General features: G+C 44.3%; 1 protein-coding gene across 1 annotated transcript; it reads left to right on the top strand.

Moving 5' to 3' along the window:
• The first annotated feature begins 716 nt into the window (after nt 1–716).
• On the top strand, nt 717–18,435 carry TECTB (tectorin beta). The gene is made up of 11 exons (XM_011231959.2): nt 717–798; nt 953–1,116; nt 2,108–2,298; nt 3,568–3,710; nt 3,816–3,888; nt 9,477–9,580; nt 9,943–10,026; nt 13,877–14,039; nt 15,713–15,788; nt 16,991–17,023; nt 18,386–18,435. The coding sequence occupies exons 2-11, from the start codon at nt 1,041–1,043 to the stop codon at nt 18,433–18,435; spliced, it is 993 nt and encodes a 330-aa protein (XP_011230261.1). The 5' UTR covers nt 717–798; nt 953–1,040.
• Nucleotides 18,436–22,431: the final 3,996 nt, after the last annotated feature.

A 22,431-nucleotide genomic window follows, 5' to 3' on the forward strand; every position in this document is an offset into this window, starting at 1 on the left:
TCAGGAGCACGATTTTATCTGTTGTTTTCGGTGGAATCTTGTTTGGTGACTAAGGATTGAATCATAAGATTGCCTTTCTAAGTTCCTTCTTCCAATATCACTGCTCTGGGAGACAAACAAAAACTTCAAAAGCCTGGAGATCTAAAATAAAAAGTTGTATTCAAGTTCTAGAGAAATTCCAGGATGACATTCTAGTTCAGAGTTTATTAAAAAGTACTGGGGGGGGGGGGAGGAAATCCCTTAACATGTTTGTATTCATACAAACAACCTATTTTTTGTTTGAATAGCAACTGTAACACTGCTGAACTTGGGTCCTCTTTAAAGTTTAAATAGCCTGCATATAAAAATAAGAATGCAAGAATTAAAGCAAAGAAAGCAAGACATAAAGAAAGAAAATTGTCCCCTGGAACTGTGCAAAAATTAGTTTGCTTCCAATCAAAGTTTTTCTTCATATGAGGAGGAAAAAATTCAACCTTTTATTCCAATCCTGGTTGAAGCAGTTAAAAAAAAAGTTTTTCTAACTCTGTGAAGTAAAAGGAATTAGATTCAAGTGGCTGAACCTGAGCTTCCCATCGGATTATTGTGCAAGGGTTCCCTTTATTTCCCCCCACAGTGGATAATGCTTGTTCATTGTGATTTATCTGGAGCCGGTTTCTTTTACACCCTCAGCTGATATAAAGTCGAGCTAGGACTGAGGCTGGAGATTTGGGGAGCATCTGGGAGGCAGCCTCTACAGTCCAGAGAGAATGAAACAGTCGGGAACATGAACTACCGCATGTGTCATTGACGTTCCCAGTGGTAGGAGCCCCACTTTTTGCCTCTCAGCGCAGACAAGAAACCATCAAGAAAGGGGGACAGAATTTTTATCTCCCTTGAAAATTTCCCCCAAGATTGTGTGTGCTGCTTTCTTTTCACCCTTGATTTTAACTTTTCACTCCTGTTTCTGACCTAGAATGATCAAGGCTCAGGCTCTCTGGCGGGACTGTGAGCATTTGGCCGGCTTAGTTTGGCCACCTGGCAAAGAGCGGTTCTGAGAAGAGATGGTGATGAGGGCCTTTGTCCTGTTGGCTGTCTTTGCGGAAGCCTCTGCGAGATCTTGCACTCCGAATAAAGCAGGTATGCCCTGGGGCTAGCCATCTTCCCGGAAAGGGAAGTTTCCTGAAGACTCTCTTTGCAAAGTCCAGAGCTCTGTGTTTCTCTTGTTATCAAAATGCGATATCAGTATCATAGCCAAGTAGACGCAGTTAAGCAGGCCAGTGCCAACCAGACTTTGCCCATGGGAAATGACAATGTATTGGAGAAACTGAGGCTTTTTTATTTTATTTTTTTAAAAGATTTTATTTATTTATTTGATAGAGATAGAGACAGCCAGCGAGAGAAGGAACACAGCAGGGGGAGTGGGAGAGGAAGAAGCAGGCTCATAGCGGAGGAGCCTGATGTGGGGCTGGATCCCACAACGCCGGGATCACGCCCTGAGCCGAAGGCAGACGCTTAACCGCTGTGCCACCCAGGCACCCCACTGAGGCTTTTTTAAAATTAGAGAATCCTAGATAGATGAATGGATAGATAGATAGATACATAGATATAAAAATATTATTTTCAATAAATAAATAATGTATTATAATAATTTAATAAGTACATAATCCATTTCCTATTTGACTTACTGAATTTATGTCCTGTGCCATAAATTAGTGTTTCACAGTGTTATGCATGAAATGGACATTTTTTTTTTAAATTTTAAATTATGTGCTCACTTTCATGGGCACGGACATTTGTATATGTTTCTAAATTTATCTATATTTCTAATCCATTCAATCTGGTTTCACAGATATATTCCTTAAAATAGATTAAAGTTGAATAGTGGACCAGTTTTGAGTACATACTAAGTATAATGCAGGTATCACCCAGATGTAGTGGAAACTATAAAAATGGAACTTCAGTGACTGAGGCTCGGGAAAAACATTCATCGCAGTTCATGAAGAATAGTGAGGAAAGTGTTTCTAACCAACTGCTTTGGACATTCAAGTGTGGCTAGAACCCACTGTTTCTTATGAAGATTAATATGATTACCATATCTAATTTCAAACCATGTGTATCCTCTTTCTAGATGTCATTCTTGTGTTTTGTTATCCCAAAACCATCATCACCAAAATTCCTGAGTGTCCCTACGGCTGGGAAGTGCATCAGCTGGCCCTCGGGGGGCTGTGTTACAATGGGGTCCACGAAGGAGGTTACTATCAATTTGTGATCCCAGATTTGTCGCCTAAAAACAAGTCCTATTGTGGAACCCAGTCCGAGGTAAGTCCAGGCCACACAATGAGGAGTTGCTAAGATGACGCAACTGGGCCCCCACAATAAGATGTCTGCTGCCCACTCTTAAAAGGATTCAGAATTCACCAATTTCCTTTTAAGAGCCAATCCTGACTTTTATTTCCTGGGATGTTAGTGTTATTTAAATTCTACACATCCGTCTAGTTTAAGTGACTCTTTGGATTTGAATTTTATTCTCCTAATTTGTTGCCTGAGTGAAGTAGGCCACCCTCCGTGACTAGAACAATAGACATGTCCCACCTCCCCCTCGCTTTGAGTTCTGAGCATGTGCTCACAGCTGCCACCCTTCCAGGTTGGATGGCGGGACATCCTCTGCCCAAGACCTTGAAGTAGTTGGAAAGGCCCTTTAAAGGAGTAACCAAAGTATAATAGAATTCATAATTGGGTCTTGTGAAGTACCTGGGAGAGATAATCAGAATTAAAAGGAACCCATATACAATCTCTTGTCCAGTATCCTTATATGTCAGAGGAGACATTGGAGACCTCCCAATAAAGTCAAGGTTGGGGGCCACAGAACCAGCAGGGGTATAGTCACGAAGGGAAGCTACTCACTGCTGACCCCTAGCACTCCCACCACCTTGACTGCAAAAGACTGTACATACATGGGGTCTCAGAAAATGAGAGCAAAGAGCACCCAAGGCCACCTCCTCTTCCTAAAGACTCCACAAGGACTCAGTGATTTAGAAAGTCTTGGACATGATTAACAGAAACATCATGCCTTTGAGTATCCTGGAAGACTGAACTAGAAATCATGTGTGTGGTCTTAGGCAACTCACCTCCCACATAGATGTTCAAGATCCCTTCCAACTCCAATATTCTGTGATCTGAGTGTTCAACAAGCCAGAGGAAGAAGTCGCAGAAATAGTGCTCACTGTTGGAAGAGGGAAAGAATAATGACATAGTAATGTTCTAGAGACAGAAGATGGGCGAAGGCATTCATGTAAGATTACTTGGATGGGGGAAATGGATAAAAAGTTGATGCTGGGAAACAGATTCTTTACCAGTTCTTTTCAGTCAGAAGCCAATGGGTATGTGCATCTCTTGTAAGTGTGCAACATTCAACCTAGATTATTTTAAACAATCTTAGTCGAACATATTCAAGAACTCTTTGCAGAACTGCTCAGCTCACCATTGACATCTCCCCATAGGTCTGACCATCTTTGATCACTTTTCCCAGAACCCTCCTTGTCATCATGGGGTCCAGGGCCACCCTAACTGCCTCCTTCCTTTCTCTAGTACAAGCCCCCCATCTACCACTTCTACAGCCACATCGTTTCCAATGACAGCACAGTGATCGTAAAGAACCAGCCCGTGAACTACTCCTTCTCCTGCACCTACCACTCCACCTACTTGGTGAACCAGGCTGCCTTTGACCAAAGGTAAGTTGCTCTGAGAGTGGAGGCCTGGCTGCTTCGTGTGTGTTCTGCAGTCCCTGTCAATCAGGCATGTTTCAGTCCTTATGCAAAATTCTCTCCCCTTTTCAGAGTGGCCACTGTTCACGTGAAGAACGGGAGCATGGGCACATTTGAAAGCCAATTGTCTCTCAACTTCTACACTGTAAGTGGTCTCCAGGTTCTCATTAGTGCCCTGTGGCCTCTCCAGGAGATGACAGGAGGCTTCCTCAGGATTTGCTCTTCCCTAAGCTCTCTGCAGAGCCCCATTCTTGAATTCAAATTAAGACATAAGCTTTGGTCTAGTTTTAAACCTCTTCAAAGACTAGATGCAATGGGAAGGTCCATTCATAGACTGGATAGAGGAGGCATAATTGCAAGAGCAACCCTGTGAGTTGTCAGAGGTCAGGAGGCAGTATGACAGCCAACGTCTAACTCTTAAGGCAGATTAGTTTCCACTGCAACCCACTCCAGAAAGTTATATTAGAATCTAGCTCCCGTTAAAGTATTTGGCACAGAGTATGACCTTCCTACCTGGGACAGAGTTGAGGAGAGAGGTCAGGGTTGCCCTCTGCTGCCTAGTTCTTTGGTATCCAAAGCCATTCAGCGAGTGGGCTTGCTCTTGGTCTAATTTGGGCACGCTGCCTCTATTGACATGGAAGTTACAGGCACACTCTGGTCTCTCAAAATAAAACTAAATAGGCAACAGCCATTAGTCCAGCTGCCCTCCTGTTTAGAAGGGGTGTTTTGTTTTTTAAACCTGCAGCTTCCAACAGGGAGGCATACTTATAGTGACACTCCAGCTGTCTGGGGGGAAATGTAGGCAGAAATAGAAACTTTTACATAGAACATTAGAACTGGGAGATATCCTTAGAAGCCATCATGCCCAACCCATTCATTTCACAAAGGAAAGGACTATATTACCTGGAACTCCACTGACCTTGAACTCTTTGAACTTGCTTTACCCACTGCCTGGAAGCTGCCAATCCAGCTGAATTCGGAAGGTGAGAAATCCTCTAGAAGAGATCCCAGAGTCACCTGGTCCATTTTACAGACAAGGATCTGCAGCCCCAAAGGAGGAAATAGTGTGCCCATGATCCCACAGGTAGTGTGGGGCAGTGCCCAGTCCAGCATACAGATCTCTTAGCTCTACTCTCTGAGGCTTACTTCCTAGGAAGGGGATGGAGCTTAGGTTTCATGACCGCTCTCTTGCACTGGCCTCATTTAAGGCCCTGTGTCTAATTTCATATTCAAAATTTTGATTATTTTTATTAAAAAGGACTCTCTAAATTATGAAAGTTTTAAGGTCCCAAAGAATCTAAGTCTGCCCCTGACCGCACACCACTAGGGGTTAAGTCCAGAGAAATGGAATCCCATACAGCCCCGGGGCCTATAATCACGAGGGTTAATGCAGTGTGGACCAGCAGGGGGATCAAAAGATGGAGACATCATTGCAGTAACTGACGAAGGTTGTCCAGAGAGAAAAACAGGCTCACTCACTGACAACAGTCTCAGGGGACATCATAATGATGGGCTGTCTTTACTACTGAGCCCCTGTCCAGATGTGCATGATTATTATTTTAACCAGATAAAATTATAGATATTATCCTATGAAGATTTTATGACAGCTGGCAATTGAGAGGCACCAGGATTATCAAAAATCATCAGCCACCATCAGCCATGTTGGGCTAAGTTTCAGACATATATATCAAATCTTAGAATTAGAGGAACCTACTATTTTTTAAGAAAACAAACAAACAAAAAAAGAGGTAAATCCTCATTATCACCCAGACCATCCCCTGGGCTGGATAGACAGACTTAACAGGACACTTCCTTGAGCTGTTCTAGAAATGAGGCTAAGGCATCCCCTGGGGCCCATCAAGACCCTTTCAGGACAAATAGGCCTCAGCAAAGAGGGGTTCTGATGTGCAACAGAAGCTTTTGTACTGATTAATATTCCTACCATGGGCTTGGTTTCCTATGCCTGACCCATGCGGCTGGTATTTTTCTTCTCCTCCCTTCTTCCGCTTTGAGAGCATTCTTGTGTGTTTCTGAAGCAACAGCTGCCCCCTGCATATATTTCCATCAAATTACCAGAGACAGAGCTGTGCCCTAGATTGCACAAAGGAATCAATCCATGGCTAATTGCTTAGGATTCCAGGAGCTCCAAGTACTAGCCTCCAAAACCACCAGTTCTACTCAACATGCTTTCTCTCTTCTCCCTCTACCCGCTCCCGCTCACTCCTGCCAATAGCCCATAGTTGGTATTCCTGGCGAGAAGTTATTTTGGCCCCCAATCCAAAATAAAGGAAGGTAATCAACTTGCAGAAGTGGACTAGCAGTGTGCTTAAGAAAATAGTCTGCCGTTGGTCCACTGGTTTAAGGTCTAGTTCTACCATTTACTAGCTGTGTGACCTTGGGTAAGCTAGTTAACCTCTTTGGGCTTTCATCTATTCATTTGTTAAATAAAAATAATAATAGCACTTACCCCATACATTTCTTATGAGGATTAACAAAAATTATTTTTATGAAGCACTTACCATATTACCTGGTACAAGGTAAGTGCCTGCAAAAGTAGCCAAATGCATGATCACAACCTTTGACCCCACATGAGGTGAAAACTCTGAGAGCTCCTAGCACCAGCAGTTACCATTATAGTGTTGTTACCTTTATGCCATCAATGTCAATGTGGGATTAGGTTGACTTCTAGATAATCAAATAAGTATTGACCATTCTTCTTAATTAGACAGAGACCAGGGAAGAGGCTTGGGATAGAACAAATGCAAGCAATAGAGGCCAAATTCATAGACTTCCAAAGTCAGAACAATCTTCAGAGGTGATCAACCTTGACCTTCCACCCAATGTCCAAAGCCCTTCTGCAAGATTGCTAAGGGGTGGGCTCCCCACCTTTTCCAAAGACAAGGGCAAGTTGGCCTTTCCCATTTTAGATCAGCATGTGAAATCTGATATTCTGAACTATAGCCCCTTGGTCATGGTTCTGTCTTCTGAAATAATACTGAGTCATGATGTTGCTGACGGCTTCTCAACTATCTCAAGCTTATCTTCCCCAACATCTCCCCCCATTGGTGCTCCATCATCCAAACCCTCTCTCAGAATGATCTGGTTGGCCACTGAGCCACTAAAAAGCAGAGCCCAGAATGGAAATATTATATTCTAGACCCTTTCAGACCTCTGCAGAGCACAGTGGGTCAGGGGTGACCTTCTCAGTTCTGAAAGACTCTAGGAACATGTTCTAGAATAATATTAGTTTTGTGCAGTTTTCTTTCATTTCTGTCTCACATTTAGCCTGTGAGCAACAGCAGCTCCCAGATCTTGCCCACAGGAACCGCTGTTAAACCAGATGTACCCATCCTAACAGTGGCAATGGACCGTTGTGACTCAATCTTTCCACCAAGGGAAGGGACTGGAAGGCTTGATTTTTCAAGGTGTTCTTCCCTCCTGTTCCACAAATGAGCAGTTTATGTGGTGTTTCTATGTTTCCAGGAATGCCAAAACAAACGGTCCAGGTATTATAGGGTGAAGCTGTCTGGAAAAAGGTCCCTAACTTAGGTTATAAAGAATGTACGAGGAGATCAGGCTGAGAACTGCCTTAGCTTTAAGGTGAGAAGTGGAGAAACCGACCATTAAAAGTGTTTCCTGAAATTCCAATTTCAGGAATGGAATTAACGGTACAGATTCTCCTCTCCACTTTGTAACAGAGTCACACTAGTTCCCATTATTCTAATATTCTAATACCCCGTGGGCTGGTCCCTGGGGGATGGGGCCGGAGAAGCACCTGTGGCTAGATTGGGGGACTGCACTGTGGTCCCAGGTTAGGTTCCACATTTGTTAACAGTCTTGTGAAATATGACAAATCTCAGAAAACAATAACAGCAACAACCATTGTAAATCTGCCACTTTCACTGTGTAGTAAGCTAGTAAATCACTTATGACTAAGAACATTATGGTCTAATTATTGCAACCATTTACGTGGTGCAGGAGGTCGGTCGGCAGGCAGGAAGAAAAGAACTGACTTCTGAGTGGCTGACTCAGGGAGCCCTAGCTGGACCTGCAATCAGGAAAAAACACAAGAGCCACTGGAAGGTGATTCTGAGGCCTCTCAACCAATGCCCGGAATCGGACTGTTAGGGGACTGAAGTCTATGGCAACTAGATATCCTTGCTGACCCTGTTCACCCATTGAAGTTCTGCAAATCTCCAAGTCCGTGAAACTCAATCTTTTAACTAGTATCCTGGTTTAAGCTCAATGCTTCTATGACATAAATCACCATCATAAAAACATTTCTGCAAGGTTGATGAAGGCAAAGGTTACTCCCATTTTGCAGATGGGGAAATGGAGGCCCAAATGTCTGACTTGCCTATAAGTTAGTGGTGGGAGCTAGGATTAGCCCAGCAAGCTTGTCCTGTCATGATGCTTTTGTCTCTGGAGGCTAAACTCAGAGAGTAGTTAAAGGTTGTTACCAAAGTTGAGTGACACCAAGACAATAAATGGAGAAATCAGCCTCCTTGGGGTAGGTCAACTGGACACACACTATTTTTTTAATAACTCACCCAGAGCTGCCTGATGAAGAGACCAAGTGAAGACACACACACCACACCAGTGAGCAAAGGCTGCGCTCCTGTGCTCCAATTGTGGTCATGCCTCCCTGTTGCACTTAGAGCTGCAACCACAGTCTTCTGGATCCTTCCCTATAGCCCCTCTCACTTCACCGCCTACCCCCCTCACTTCCTCCTCCCCCTACCCCCTTTGCTCACTTGTGCTCAAGCATATTGGCCTCCTGGCTGTCCTGCCAGCTACACCGTCACCCAGGGCTTTTGCTTTAGCTGGAACATTCCACCCCAGACGCCTGTATGCACCACATGCACTATTGAAGTATTTCTTTGTATCAGTACTTAGCCAGGAACCACAAGTTTTCTTGCTTCCCTCAAGTCTTGACTCAAATGTCACAACGTCAATGAGACCTCCTTAACTACAACTGTATTTAAAGTTGCAGCTTGCCCCTCCTTGCTCTTCCAATGCACCTTACCCTCCCCTACATTCGTTATAGTTTCTCTATACAATGTACTATATTCTGTTCCAACATATTATATAATTCACTTGCCTACTGTCTATTATTGTCTGGATCCCTTGCTGGAATGTCAGGGGGTTAGAGGAGAGATCTTTGTTTTGCTCCCAGATATATCTCAATATACAGGATGTCCTGACATGGAGACTATCAATAGAGAGAGCAGGCACTGCTCATAGCAGGTGCTCGGCAGGTTACTGCAGCGGCCGTTGTTGCTGTTAACTGTACTGGAATCAGATCATACACTCTCTGACTCAGGCTGGAATCTGCCCAGGCAAATAGTGGAGGTGAGCAAGAGCAAAGCGAGGTTGCCTGTGTTTTCCCTGTATTCCCGTGGGTGATTAAGTAAATCCCAGTGCTTCTGCATTCTTGGATTCCACCTTTTTTCCATCAGCCAAATCTTGTTCCTCGCTGGCATGGATGAGACATACAGTATGCATCTCACTGTGGCCAGCAAATCCAGAGACACGATACCCTCATCCCTTCTAAGATGACCAGCACCCTAGAAGGTATGGCTTCTCTACTCCTGGAGGGCCTCGCTCTGGTCTCGTGTGCCTGTGCCCTCGGGTGGATTCCCACCACCGCCACACCCCAGTTCATCTGCTCCTGTCACACCCAACTGCTCAGTCTGACAGGTCCTAATGCCCACTGTCAATTTCCTTCCAAAGAATGCCAAGTTCTCCACTAAGAAGGAAGCCCCTTTTGTCCTGGAGACATCCGAAATCGGCTCAGATCTGTTTGCGGGAGTAGAAGCCAAAGGGTTGAGTGTTAGGTAAGTATATTTCCTCCCTGTTTATATTTTTAAAGCCAAAGAAAAGAAAAAAAGATAGGCCAAGAGACTTTTAATTACCAGATGTTTCTAAGCATATCACAGGGCAAGAGTCCAGAAAAGACAAACATGCCTGCTAGTTAACCTTGCTCTGAGATCCTTGCCAATCCAATGAGCTAAGAATAAGAAATGGAAGTAATAAAATGAAATTAGAAAAGAGAAGACAGGTATCATCATCTGCAGATGTTATCAGCACAGATCTGGGAAATCCAAGAGAATCTGCTGCAAAACCATTAAACAGCAAATTAAGTCAAGTGAGCATACAGCTCTCTGGCTCAAGGCGATGCATTTTATATCATTTGCAGGTTTAAAGTGGTTTTGAACAGCTGTTGGGCCACACCGTCGGCTGATTTCATGTACCCCTTGCAGTGGCAGCTAATCAACAAGGGGTAAGTACCACCCTCCGGAGCACGGTGCTGAGAAGCGGTCGGATCTGGGGCTACCTTGGCTTGGGATGGCTTGGAAAGAAGAGGCCAAGCCTCAGGGTCACATCCGTGATACCCTCTGTGCTTCCAGGCTGAGTACTGATACTAGCAAACATTTATATAGTGCTTGCTGGGTACCAGTACTCTTCTGAGAGCTTCATCATGTATTAACTTTTTCGCCTTACAAGAGGCGTCCATTATTACTACCATCCTTACTTTCCAGGAAACAGAGGCACAGGAAGGGTTAAGTAATGTCACATACTTATTGTGTGTGTGTATTTATGGGGAAGTGGGTTCAAACCCAATTAGTCTGACGCGAGAACCCTGGTGAGAACTAAATTAGATAATCTGTGTAAAAAGTTAAACAGGTAGTACCTAGTCAGTATCCAATCAATTTAAATAATATCACTGTTTTTTGTTATCAATTCGGTAGATAATGGGGAGTTCTTCAAATTTTTGAGTAGAGGATGAAAGTATTGGGATTGTACAATAGAAAGACGATTCTGGAAGTCATCCATGGGACGGATTAGAAGCAGTACATGGGAGGTGGAAAAACCAGATTAGAGGCCATGGCCAGAACTGAGGTGTAGCCAAGTGAATGGAAAAGTCATCCAAGGGAGGGGGAGGCAATCAAAATTTAGCAACCAATCAGAAATGGGGTGGAGAAAAGGACAGGGCAAGAAGCCTGAGAGATATATGGCATCAAACCTGTGGGTTGTGAAAGTGTGGAATTGTTTGTTATTGGGTGTTAGGGAAGAAGATTCTGGATAAGGGTGTTGGATTCTCCTTGAGTTCAGGGATGACATGCTGAGCTTGAGATGACACTTTTCCAGAAACACATAGAATTGTAACTTTGGAAAACAGAGAACAGTTTGAACTAGACTAGAGATGTGGGCATCATCCATACAATGAACAGAAAATGCAAAAGAGACCATGCCTCAAAGCCAAACAGACCAGCATGTCCATATTGCTACCAGAACCCTTAGAGCTAAATAAATAAACACTGGGGCTGGGGACAAAAATGATTAGATAACAAAGGTGGAGCCACCTTGGACCTTTAACTATTTATTTTTACTTAACAAACACTTAAACAACACTTACAACATAACAAACGTGCCTAGGTCAGTGCCTTACAACTATTAATTAAATTAATTAATTAATTAATTAATTAAATTTCATCAAACCCCCTATAAAGTAGGTAGTATATAAATACTATTTTATAGAGGAGAAATCTGAGGAACAGACAGGTTCAGAAACTTGCCCAAAGTCCACAGCTAGTCAGGGGATGAATGATCTGGGGTTCAGACTCAGGTAGCATAATTTCCTGAGTTATGTCGGTAGGACAGACCAGCAGAACCACATCCAAACAACCCAGCAAAGTTTTCTGAAGCGATGGTAGCTTCATCTGGACGTCACATCTATCACTGAAGGATTCATTTAGGTTCTCTTGACAATGGTGCAATCGAATGACTTCAGGGAGTCCGTGCAATCAATTCTTGACCTACAGGGACCTGAAATTATGACCAGGCATTGGGAACTTCTCTCAGAGACAATGGCCACACTGGGGCCAAGGCTCTGCCATGCCATGGAATCATCTCCCTGCAAATCGCTCTGGTACTGTTGCTTCTAACTGACAGATATATAAAATGGCAGACAAAGGAATGCCTGTGGCTTTGTGGTGGTCTATAGAGGCAGTCCTCAGACTCTAGTGTATATAGGAATTGCCTAGGGTGCCTGTTACACATGCAGCCACATAGCTAACTTACCCCATCAGAGGGTTCCTGGGCAAACCCTGAGAACCTACGTTGAGCAGAGCATTATTAAAGAAGCCCTCATCTAGTTCCATATTCTGCCTAGCTAAAATGGCCCCTTGAGCTTGGATATACTTGCCCAAAAACCAGGGAAAGGAGAGGAATGAGAAAGCCCACTCCCATAATCTCCCAGATGCTTTTGGTTCACACTGGGCCCTTTTGAAGGAAAACCCAGTTTCGAAGAGTGTCTGGAGAGGTTAGAAGACATATATTATGAGGAATTTTGATCTCATGGAGGGAAGGAGACTCCTGTGGTGATGTTGTAAGAGCCTCGCTTGGGCATTCCACCATCCCAAGGTGTCTGTCACAGAGGGGTAGGTGCCATAGCCGGTGCCAGGAGGCAGCAGAGCGGAGCCATCTAAGCCTGCCCGGGACTTGCCTCCTCCCCTCCCCCAACAAAGCTCCGTTTACATTGTTTTCCACTCCAGCTGCAAGGAGCTATTTTAAGGACTCAGGTCTTGAGTTCATATAAGGTTCTCAGGTTTATTGACCAAATGATCCTCCAAGGTCTTGTTTCACAACTCGGAAAATGCCTCCAGCTCTGTCATTGCTCAGAGGTCACCACAAACATGGCCAGGCTTCTGACCTTTGGTGCAGATATAAGGTATACTATTCACTTCCCATTTTAATCACTAACTCACAGAGTTGACATTCCTTCAGTCTTACCTCTAATTTGCCCCCTAATGTCTGGTTCTGATGGAATGTGTGGAGGAGGGCACATCTCAGGGGCTCTCAGATAGCTGGCCCGATCTCTGGTATGTATATGCTGAGTTGAATTGACAATGGAGTCAGAGAGAGGCTCTGGGAGGAGCATTAACTTTGGGGTCCCCTGTGGTGCTGTCTTAAGCTTTTGGACCCATAGACCCTTTGCCACAAAGGACAGATTCTGGTGTTCCTTGTCACCTACAGACAACACTCTCCAAGTTCACGTGGGCCCTACTGTACATTCATGTCTGCTCCCAACACCTTGCTGAATGTCTGGCACTTAAATAGGGAATTAGCGTGTGTTTGGTAAATAAAAAAGTATTTTGATTAAACCGAGTTTCTTCAGTCTCAACGCTGTTGACATTTGGGGCTGGATCATTCTTTGTTGGGGTGGGGGGCTGTCCTGTGCATTACTGTGAGATGACGTGCAGCATTCCTGGCCTTTACTTACTCCGTGTCAGTATCACCTCGCCCCTAGTCAAGGCGACAATGCCAAACATCTCCGGGGGGTGCAAAATGGTCCCTAAGTGAGAACCATTGACTTTGACAAATGTCCATCCGTGTGATTATTTTTACTTTTATTGTAAATTATTACCTTTGGGACTTTGGGATTTCCCAAACGCTACATTCTCATGATAGAGAATTTGGAAAATATATAAAGATACAGGAAGAAAGCAGAAACCGCCCATAATTCCACTGCAAACAGCCAGCATTAATATTTAGATGGTGTCCCTCCAGTCATTTTTTTTTCTGTGCCTATACTAAAAACATGACCAAATTTTTACAAAGGTAACTATGCAATATAGAATTTAAATAACACAGCATAAATTCAAACTCCCAGTGGCAAACCCTCACAACATACACAGAGAAAAATGTGATGTATGACTTGGCTCAGGCGGCTATGGCAGGACTTTGGGAAACGCTCTTCTCAGCCCCAGTGTCTTTATCTAGCACATATACTGGGGGTCAGCCCGTGTCCCGGTCCTTCAGACGACATCTCTCAGGAATTTCCCTTCTTTGAGACTGAGGTGTGGTGACTTACGTGGTGTGCTGCTTCTCATAAGTCACTCCCCTCCACCCCACTGTCCCCTGTCTATAGAACAAGGACTAGCACGCCCGTTCTATAGCTCCTCCATTTGACCTCATATCGTGAAGATAAGCAAGGAGCCAAAGTGCTTTGTAAGGATAACGTGCTGTATAGAAGCCCGGGGGGGTGTTGCTGTTGTCTGTGAATTCACCTCCGATTTTGCTGGAGTTCATGAGTTAATTTTCTCTCCCCCCTGCCCCATCTGCTCCAGCTGCCCCACGGATGAAACAGTCCTCGTACATGAGAACGGAAAAGATCACAGGGCCACCTTCCAATTCAATGCTTTCCGGTTCCAGAACATCCCCAAACTCTCCAAGGTTTGGTTACACTGTGAGACATTCATCTGTGACAGTGAGAAGCTCTCCTGCCCAGTGGTGAGCCACCTCTCTCTAGAATGAGAATGTGACCCGAGGAGGGGGTGGGGGCGGTATTTGAGAAGCTGTATTTTTAGCTGGGAATCGTAACCAGACCAGTGTATGTGTGTGCTGAGGGCATTCTGGGAGAAAGGGCACTGGGTGTAGGGACAGATGTTCGAGCTCTGTCTGCCCTGCCACCAACAAGCTACATGGTCTGGCACATGTCACTTAATCTCTGGATTAAGACTCCTGTGGTGATGTTGTAAGAGCCTCCCTTGGGCATTCCACCATCCCCCACTGCTTCCCCCCACTGCACCGCTGGTGGGGGTCTTCAGACCTGTGACAAGAGGAGGAGCCTGGTGTTCTCATCTTTAAGACAGTGGTGATAAGTCACGGTGGCCCTTCTCTTTTCAGAGAGCTGTGTGAGGTCAAATGAGCACGATAACAGACACAGAAATGCTTTGAAAAAGTTAAAATCACAAGGAAAATTCAAAATGTAGGTGGTAGCAATAGGTGCTGGATGGAAGTCAAAAGATGGGCGTTTTTAGCTCTTGCCTGGCCAGCTTAAGGGTCCATCTCTGAGACTTGAAATGAGCCAGAGAGATGCTGCAGAAACCCCCAAGTGCTGAGCTGACTTTGGGAGAGGAGGGGCCGGGCAGTGGGGCCTCTGGTTCACAGCCATGTTCAGTACAGCCCAGGCCAGGGCCAGGTGCCCCTCTGCACCCCCCACCGAGGAGCTGCGGCAGAATCCAGGTTTCCATGGCAGCCAGGTGTGAACCTGGTCCTTAGGGCAGTGGTTCCACAGTGTGGTTCCCAACAGCCTCAGAATCACCAGGGAACTTGTTAGGGACGCAAATTCTCAGGCTCCCCAGACTGCCTGACTCAGAAACGCTGGGAGGGCCCGGAAATCTGTGCTTTAACAGACCCTCCAGATAATTCTGCGGCATGCTCAGGCTTGAGAACCACTGCCTTAGACCGAAGTGATAAATCACAAAGTGTTGCCTGCTCCTCTCTGTCTGGATTAGAGACCCCAGGGAGGAGGAGCACAGTGTTTCTGAAGAGGACCCCTGCTCATGTAGCCTGTGGTAACCAACCGAAAAAAAGATTATAATCTCTATTTTTGCTCATTTGTTTTGTCCAGAAAATGGTCACCTAGGAGCACAAATAAAGGGGAGGGAGCTGACAGATATTTTACAGTTGATAAAAGGGTAATTATGGGCACTACATTTTAAAAAGAAAAGAAAATGAGCCAGAACACATTATGCAAGTGTCCACTACTCAAACCACCGTAAGGAGAGTAACTGCAGGTAAAAGCCTCACTTCTTACGGGAAAGAAACAGGCCCAATCCCTCCCACACCCAGCAACCTCTCCCAGCAGGATTTCTTCCAGCTTGAAGGTTTCATAAAGTAAAGCTTTTTCCTTTTCCCAAATTAGAGAAGGGATGAAGACTGCGCTCTGGGTTACACATACATACATACGTACATACATATGTACATACATAGACAAATAAGGTAACTAAGATCTGTTGGCTGGGGAATTTGACTTTATCAAGTTTGTGACTTCTTTTTTTTTTTTTAATCTCTTGTCTTTCTCTCTTTTCTCTCCTGTGTGCATTTCTCATGCCCCCTTCCCCCCTCGCCCACTCTCCCCCACTGCTTCCCCCCACCCCACCGCTGGTGGGGGTCTTCAGACCTGTGACAAGAGGAAGCGCCTCCTCCTCCGGGATCAGACAGGGGGCGTCCTGGTGGTGGAGCTCTCCCTCCGTAGTAAGCTTCTCTGTTTTCCAAATGGTTGAGTTCACGCTGGGCTGCGTCCACAGGCACAGCCAGTTTGAGCATTTTAACTGAATTGCCAAACCAGTTGTGCCTGTAGACACTACCTTCACCTGCAACTCAAGGCTTCCCACCTGGTGGGGGGGGGGCATGGGGGAAGCTGTAGCTCATGCCAAACCAAGAAGCTGAGGTTTGTTAACTACCCTGAAACTCTGTCTGCAGCCTAAATTCCAGGGCCCCCAAAGGAATTAGGAAGTGCTGAGCTTCCAGACAGAGTGTGCAGCCAACTGTAATAAAAGACAACGAAATGTACTGGGAACATCTAGGGGACAAGTCAACAGAACTTCATAGAGCATCCAGTGCTGGCCTTGGGCTGGGCTGGACATGGGGGATTCAGAATTAAAGGAGACCCACATGGCCCTTGTCTTCAAGAACTTACCATCTGGCAAGGAGAGAGATGCCAAATGCCAAGGGAAAGGGAGATGACTATCAGGGGGGTGGTGGAGGCAGGGAGCTATGGGAGTTCATGGCGCCAAGATTCACCCTAGTCCAGGGCCTAGGGAAGGCTTGTGTGGGTAATCTTTCAGGATGACCTGAGAAGTGGTATGACATGAAGGGTGAGCAGGGCCTGTGGGTAGGCCGGGGCCTTAAGGAATCACACATCTTAGAGGACAGTTGATAAACTATGACCAGGGGCCCAATCCAGGCTGCTGCCTGCTGTTTTCTGGCCTACAAGCTAAGAATAGTTTTTACCTTCTTATATGGTTGAAAAAAAAAATCAAGAGAATGATATTTCATGATGCATAAAAATGATAGGAAATTGAATTTCAGTTTTTTATAAAGTTTTTTTTGGAACACAGCCACATGTGTTCATACGGTGTTGTCTCCAGATGCTTTCACCTTACAAAGGCAGTGTCAAGGAGTTGCAATAGGGACCATATGGCCCATAGCTGAAATATTTATGATCTGGCCACTTCCAGAAAGTTTACCAACCCCTGCCTTAGGAAGCCAGGAGAAAATGGTTTTCTTCTTCTTTCAAAGAAGCTTTTGTGAACCTTGCTATAAACTTTGTCTTAAAGGCAATGGGGTTTAATCAGGAGAGGATATGGTCGGGTTTGTATTTTGGAAACATAGACTTGAGGATCCTTCCATGATCTTTTCTTAAACCTTCAGCTTTCTCTCTTTACTCATTACAGGCAGGGGATTCTCCAGTCTCTATAGCTTCTCAGGTAAGGAAAAGAGGCACTTCCGGGAAGGGTCATGGGGCAATGCCTTTAAAAGGCACATGTGTGTTTTAAAAGCAGCTTAGCTTTGGCCCCAGCAAAACTGTTAGGAATTGAAAGTTGCTCTTTAAATCTTTTTTTTTTTTTTAAGATTTTATTTATTGATTTGACAGGATAGAGACAGCCAGCGAGAGAGGGAACACAAGCAGGGGGAGCAGGAGAGGAAGAAGCAGGCTCATAGCAGAGGAGCCTGATGTGGGGCTCGATCCCATAACGCCGGGATCACGCCCTGAGCCAAAGGCAGACGCTTAACCGCTGTGCCACCCAGGCGCCCCTGAAAGTTGCTCTTTAAAGCACACCTGAGTGGGACAGGGAGGGACAGAGGTAGACAGATGTCTCTCCAGCCAGCCCCTGAGCACTGCAGGAAGGGTGCAGCTGGGGATAAACTGGATGAAGCAGAACTGGGTTTCACCTCTCAGCAAAAAACGTCACCAGGGGGCTTTGCTTGAGTTCCTGCATTTAGGGAACGTGATTTTTAATGATCTGTTTTTTCAACAAATATTTCTGAGTCCCTGCTGTGACTCTGCACCTCATTCACTAAATGACCTTGGGCAATGAACTCACCCTTCCTCTCCCCAGTTTCCTCTAATCCAGCTAATAATTGCCCCTATCATACATGGCTGCTATATGGATTAAATGTTACAACTAAGGGCACCAAACAATGCCCCGCATACAGCAAACATCCAGTAAGATCAGCCATAATTACTCTTCTAGGCAGTGGAGCTCCTGCAGAGGGAGATAGGCAAGGCCTCTACCCTTCCCAGTAGCGCAGTGCATTGGAGTGCGGGTAGAGGAGTGATTTAGATAGCGGCCAGGGAAGCCTGGCAGAAGAAGAAACATTGCAGCTAAGACCCAAGATCTCACCTGAATGATGAGGACAACAACTATGTGAGGAGATGGGGAAGACAGTTCTATTCATTAATAAACTCACAGATGTAGACTTTGTTCTCACAGTTATAGGAAATCATGTAAATGAACTTTTTAAGACTCTAATCCCAGATCCTCATATCTAAAGGAAGTCCTATAGTGAAAGTCCTAAGGCGAAATGTGCCATCACTGTGTGACCCATGTCCAGATCCCCATCTGTCAGAGGTCCACAGCCTGGGTTAATCTGCTGGGTTCCTTGCACAGACAAAACCAAGCTACAGAAACCCCAAAAGATAAATGCATATTTTATATAAAATGTGCAGAGTTTTATGAAAACCTGCTTAACACCCCCAAGTTGACTCTTTGGTTGAGTTAACTCTTTCATGGGTTGTCCTCGCTCCATGTAAACTGTTCCTGTCTGCCTTCCTGTCTGATTCACAGATGTCCTCTATCACCTCGTCGTGATGCTGGGGATTTGTGTCGCGTTGTAGGAGATCGCCAGGCAGGCAGTGGCATCTCCAGCACCCAGCATCACCTCCTGTGTCTGTGACAAACTCCCATTTATTGCGCTGCCAGCAAGAACGAACAGAAGAACGTACTGTTGAGAAGCAGAGAACAGTGCTTTGCCAATTACGTGTTCCAATGATTTTTGTGAATTTCAGTGATTGTCTCTGGTGCCCCACTTCCTCTTGTGACTTCCTGTGGTTCTGAGACCCTGCAGCTCCGAGACCCTGCAGTTCCTCTCCGGACGCTGGTGGAGGAGTCTCCTTTCCCCATGCTGAAGTCAGGGCTGCAGTGGACTCCTTTGAAGGCTATTCTAATTTTAAAAGAGTAGCACACCCAACCAAGTGCAGCTGAGCATTTTGAGGAGAATGCGGGGCATAACCACAGAGTCAGGGCTAAGTAGAGAGTGCACAGGAATAGCCAGCTTTGCCAAGGGGGGGCCTTTGGCATTGATGGTGTACGATGCTTATTTGAGAACCAGGGCTGAACCACCAGGCAGGGGTTCTAATCTTTCAAATGATGATGTGGGAATGAGAGTGGAATATAATAGTTTTGCTCAAACCTGAGTATTAGAAAGGAAAACAATTCTTGAGAGGCCCCTAGTGCTAACCTAATTTGTTTTTAGTGTAGTGTTTCTTAAATATGTATACACATCATATAGGTATTAACTCATTTTTATAGCGGATATAGATTTCAAAAATCAAAAGAAAATTACAGATTGAATAGGCCTAAAGCTACAAAAAGAATAAAACTCACATTAACATATATTTAACATCATAATGTGGCCTTGCCTAAATGAAACCGCTGCTGGCAGGTGACTCTGGAGTGACATCTGTGACAGGTCCTCTGAAGTTTGTCAACCCAACCCTACCGTACGCCTTGCAGTGCTCAGTGCTCTCGCTATTTTTTATCTCTTTGAGCTAAGAAATTGTCATCTGTGTGGAATGGTCTGACCTCATTTAGTCTTTAACAGTCAAGCACATATTTATCTGTTTTTGTCTCATTAACTTATGATCGTTAGAACGGAACCTCCCACAAAAATCAGAAACACATCTGCAAAAGTGGCCAGTGGAATTGGATGGCGCCACACCCTGATAACACGGCCACCCCAGTGACCCAGAATGCATGGATATTAATGATTTCATGGTCAACAAAATAAAAACTGAATGAACTAATCATCGTAGACAACTGGGAGATCCCCGAGAATGCACTGTCAACCCCAGAAGCTAGAATGTGATAGGAAAAGCCAGAGCTCTAAGTTTTTTTTCTTAGTCTTGTACAGACATAATTAGTGGGCTTACACTTTGAATATACGTCAGTGTGTCTCTGTGGCTAATGTATTTGAGAAGTTTTGAGATCTGTAGTTTGATGGGTCTTTTACAACTGTGCTAAGGAACTCAGAAATTCAGCTAGTTTCCAAATTTCTGGAAACATGGAGTACATGTTTGTTTAGCAACAGACTAGATTCAAATGACTGAGTGTAGTCTAGACTGGTCTCAAAGCTGGAGCTCCAACCAGTTTGGGATCTCATCTTCCTATGCATTCAAAATTTTTATAATCAGGAAGGACAGAAGACATATTTTATTGGTTCTAGTCAAAAACTCTTAAATAGCATACTTAGAGCCATAATCAAATCTTTGGCTGTCAGAGTAAAACAATGTTGTATTAGTTTTGTTTTATTTTATCATATTGTTTAATGATCTTGTATCTGCACCTGGTGCTATGAATAAAATGCCTTAAAATAAATAACCTATGATTACAGCGTATGGTGTTAATATATCATATTGATAGCCGATTCCTCCACCCTCCCAGGGGTTTATACAACTAGAACTTCTTAGACTCACACACATACCACAGACTTTCTATCACTCTACCCTACATTTACTTTCCAAAAATCCCAGCATTTGCTTTCTGATGCAAGGAGGAAAAGCCATCCGTATGATCTCCGAGTCTCCAGTGCCCTAACATCTACCACCAGCAGTCAAAAGTGTTTCAACCTCTCGTGAGCTAAAACCCCTTCATGTCTTCGCACTTCTTTATCAAGAAATTAAGAGAAAACACTCAAAATAATCTCTGCTATAAATTCTCGTGAGTGCTAAACATAAAACATATTCAGAGAACGAGGAAAGAGTAGAAAACTCCCTTTGGTATCCTTGGTTAACAAAGAAAAAACAGTGGATATAGATTTTAGGAAATTAATCTTACCAAATTCCTGCTTATGATCCTGAAAGAGCCTCTCTTAAAACTTGAGTAATATAAAGAAAAGAATATATACAGACATGCTGTGTACTGAGTATATGTACTCACATAAATCTGTACCTACTGATCTATCAGTCAAGAGCTACAGATTTAGACACAGAGAGATTTCTGCGTGTGTGTATATGCATGTAGATACGTATACACGTATGTATGCGCACATGTGAATGGACACGTATGCACATGTGTGGATATGTTTTATGTGTTTGTGTGTGTATGGAAACCGAATGTTTATTATGTCCAATGAAAAAGGCAGAAGTAATAAAGTCTTTATTATATAAATATAACTTGAATAACCATGCGGGCTAGAGCTGAAAGGGAACAAACACACACACTCCATACAAGTACAAAGATGGGATAATAATAGACAAGCACTATATCCCACCCCATCCCCACAGCAGCGTATCATTTTCTAATGCCTTTTAAATGTAACAACATTGGACTGCTTAGTCACCTCTGCGCTTTTGTGCATACCTCTATTAGTCCTTAACAGATTGCAGAACTACTAGTATGCTCTCTTCAACTAGACTGAGAGCTAAAGATCAAGGAATGTTTCATATTCTCATCTCTCCCCAGTGTGGTACCAAGCACAGCGTAAGTGCTCAATAAATGCTCTTTGAATTAATGAAATGTCAGATGGATGGATGGATGGATGGATGGATGGATGGATGGTTGGTTGGATAGATGGATGGATGGTTGGATGGCTGGATAGGGAATGGCCTATCTCTCTGAAAGACCTCAGAGCAGAGGTTGTTCTGTTCCCTTCCATAGGAGAACAAAGTGTTTGGAATCCAGAAGCCCTGCCCCCAAACAAGGGAAGAAGTTCTGAAGTGTAAGAAGATAAATGTCCCACTGTCTCCATGCTGAGGTGGCAGGGAAGCGCCCCTGTTCTCTCTCAGATAAATGCCTTCTTTTGACTAATGCTTTCAATCCTTGATGAAAGCAATCCTCCTATGGGGAGGAGCAGGGCCTCCCACAATAAAAATGGAATCATGTCAGAGAAAATGGAGTCTGTGAAGTTTCTAGAGTTCAGTCGCCCACCTCCGGGCAGGAGAAAAGTCCCGCCAATGGAAACACACAGTAGCTCCATGGAGATGGGACTGTTTGAAAAGTACTTCCCTTGGCCCCTATTTAGCGGCCCTCTTCCTGGAGAAAGGCAAGAATTCCACCAAACCTTTAGTAAGATTTGGTATTAAAGGCTCTCAACCCACCAAAATTGTTTTCCTATACAGAGCTCAAAAATATCTCTATAAAAGCAGCTCACAGGTCAAGTAGAAAAAGAAAACATTCCCAATCTCATTGGTTTTCACTTCTTCAGTCTTGGGAAATTCACCAGGAAAAGGTCTCAAACACAATACAGCGGTCCAAACTGCTCTCCCATAATCAGGACCAGCCATGAGAAAGATAATCAGGATGTGAGGAGTTGCAAGGAATTAAAAAAGAGAGAGAAATACCGTTAAGTGCATTAGTGGTTTAGTCAGTCTGCTACAAGAACCATTGGCAGATATGATGGAGTCCTACTCTCTGTGTAAAGGGGGAAATACTCATAGCAGAATAGATGGGTTCATCTTCGTCTGCTGGAGGTTGCAAAGAATTAAGCACTTCATAAATCAAAGAAAAATTCCACTTAAAATTCAAGCCTTGATTGAAAGCAAAGCCTATCTCCCTTCCTTTGCTTTGGATGGAAAGAAATTAAGCAATAATTTGAGGATGGGACATTTCCATTT

Source organism: Ailuropoda melanoleuca, chromosome 6 (genome assembly GCF_002007445.2).
Source record: "Ailuropoda melanoleuca isolate Jingjing chromosome 6, ASM200744v2, whole genome shotgun sequence".
Lineage (NCBI taxonomy): Eukaryota > Metazoa > Chordata > Mammalia > Carnivora > Ursidae > Ailuropoda > Ailuropoda melanoleuca.

Coding starts and splice junctions, on each gene's coding strand:
- TECTB (XM_011231959.2), top strand. CDS start 1,041: ATGGTGATGAGGGCCTTTGTCCTGTTGGCTGTCTTTGCGGAAGCCTCT. Junction 1,117..2,107: donor TTGCACTCCGAATAAAGCAG/GTATGCCCTGGG, acceptor TCCTCTTTCTAG/ATGTCATTCTTGTGTTTTGT. Junction 17,024..18,385: donor CAGTCTCTATAGCTTCTCAG/GTAAGGAAAAGA, acceptor TCTGATTCACAG/ATGTCCTCTATCACCTCGTC.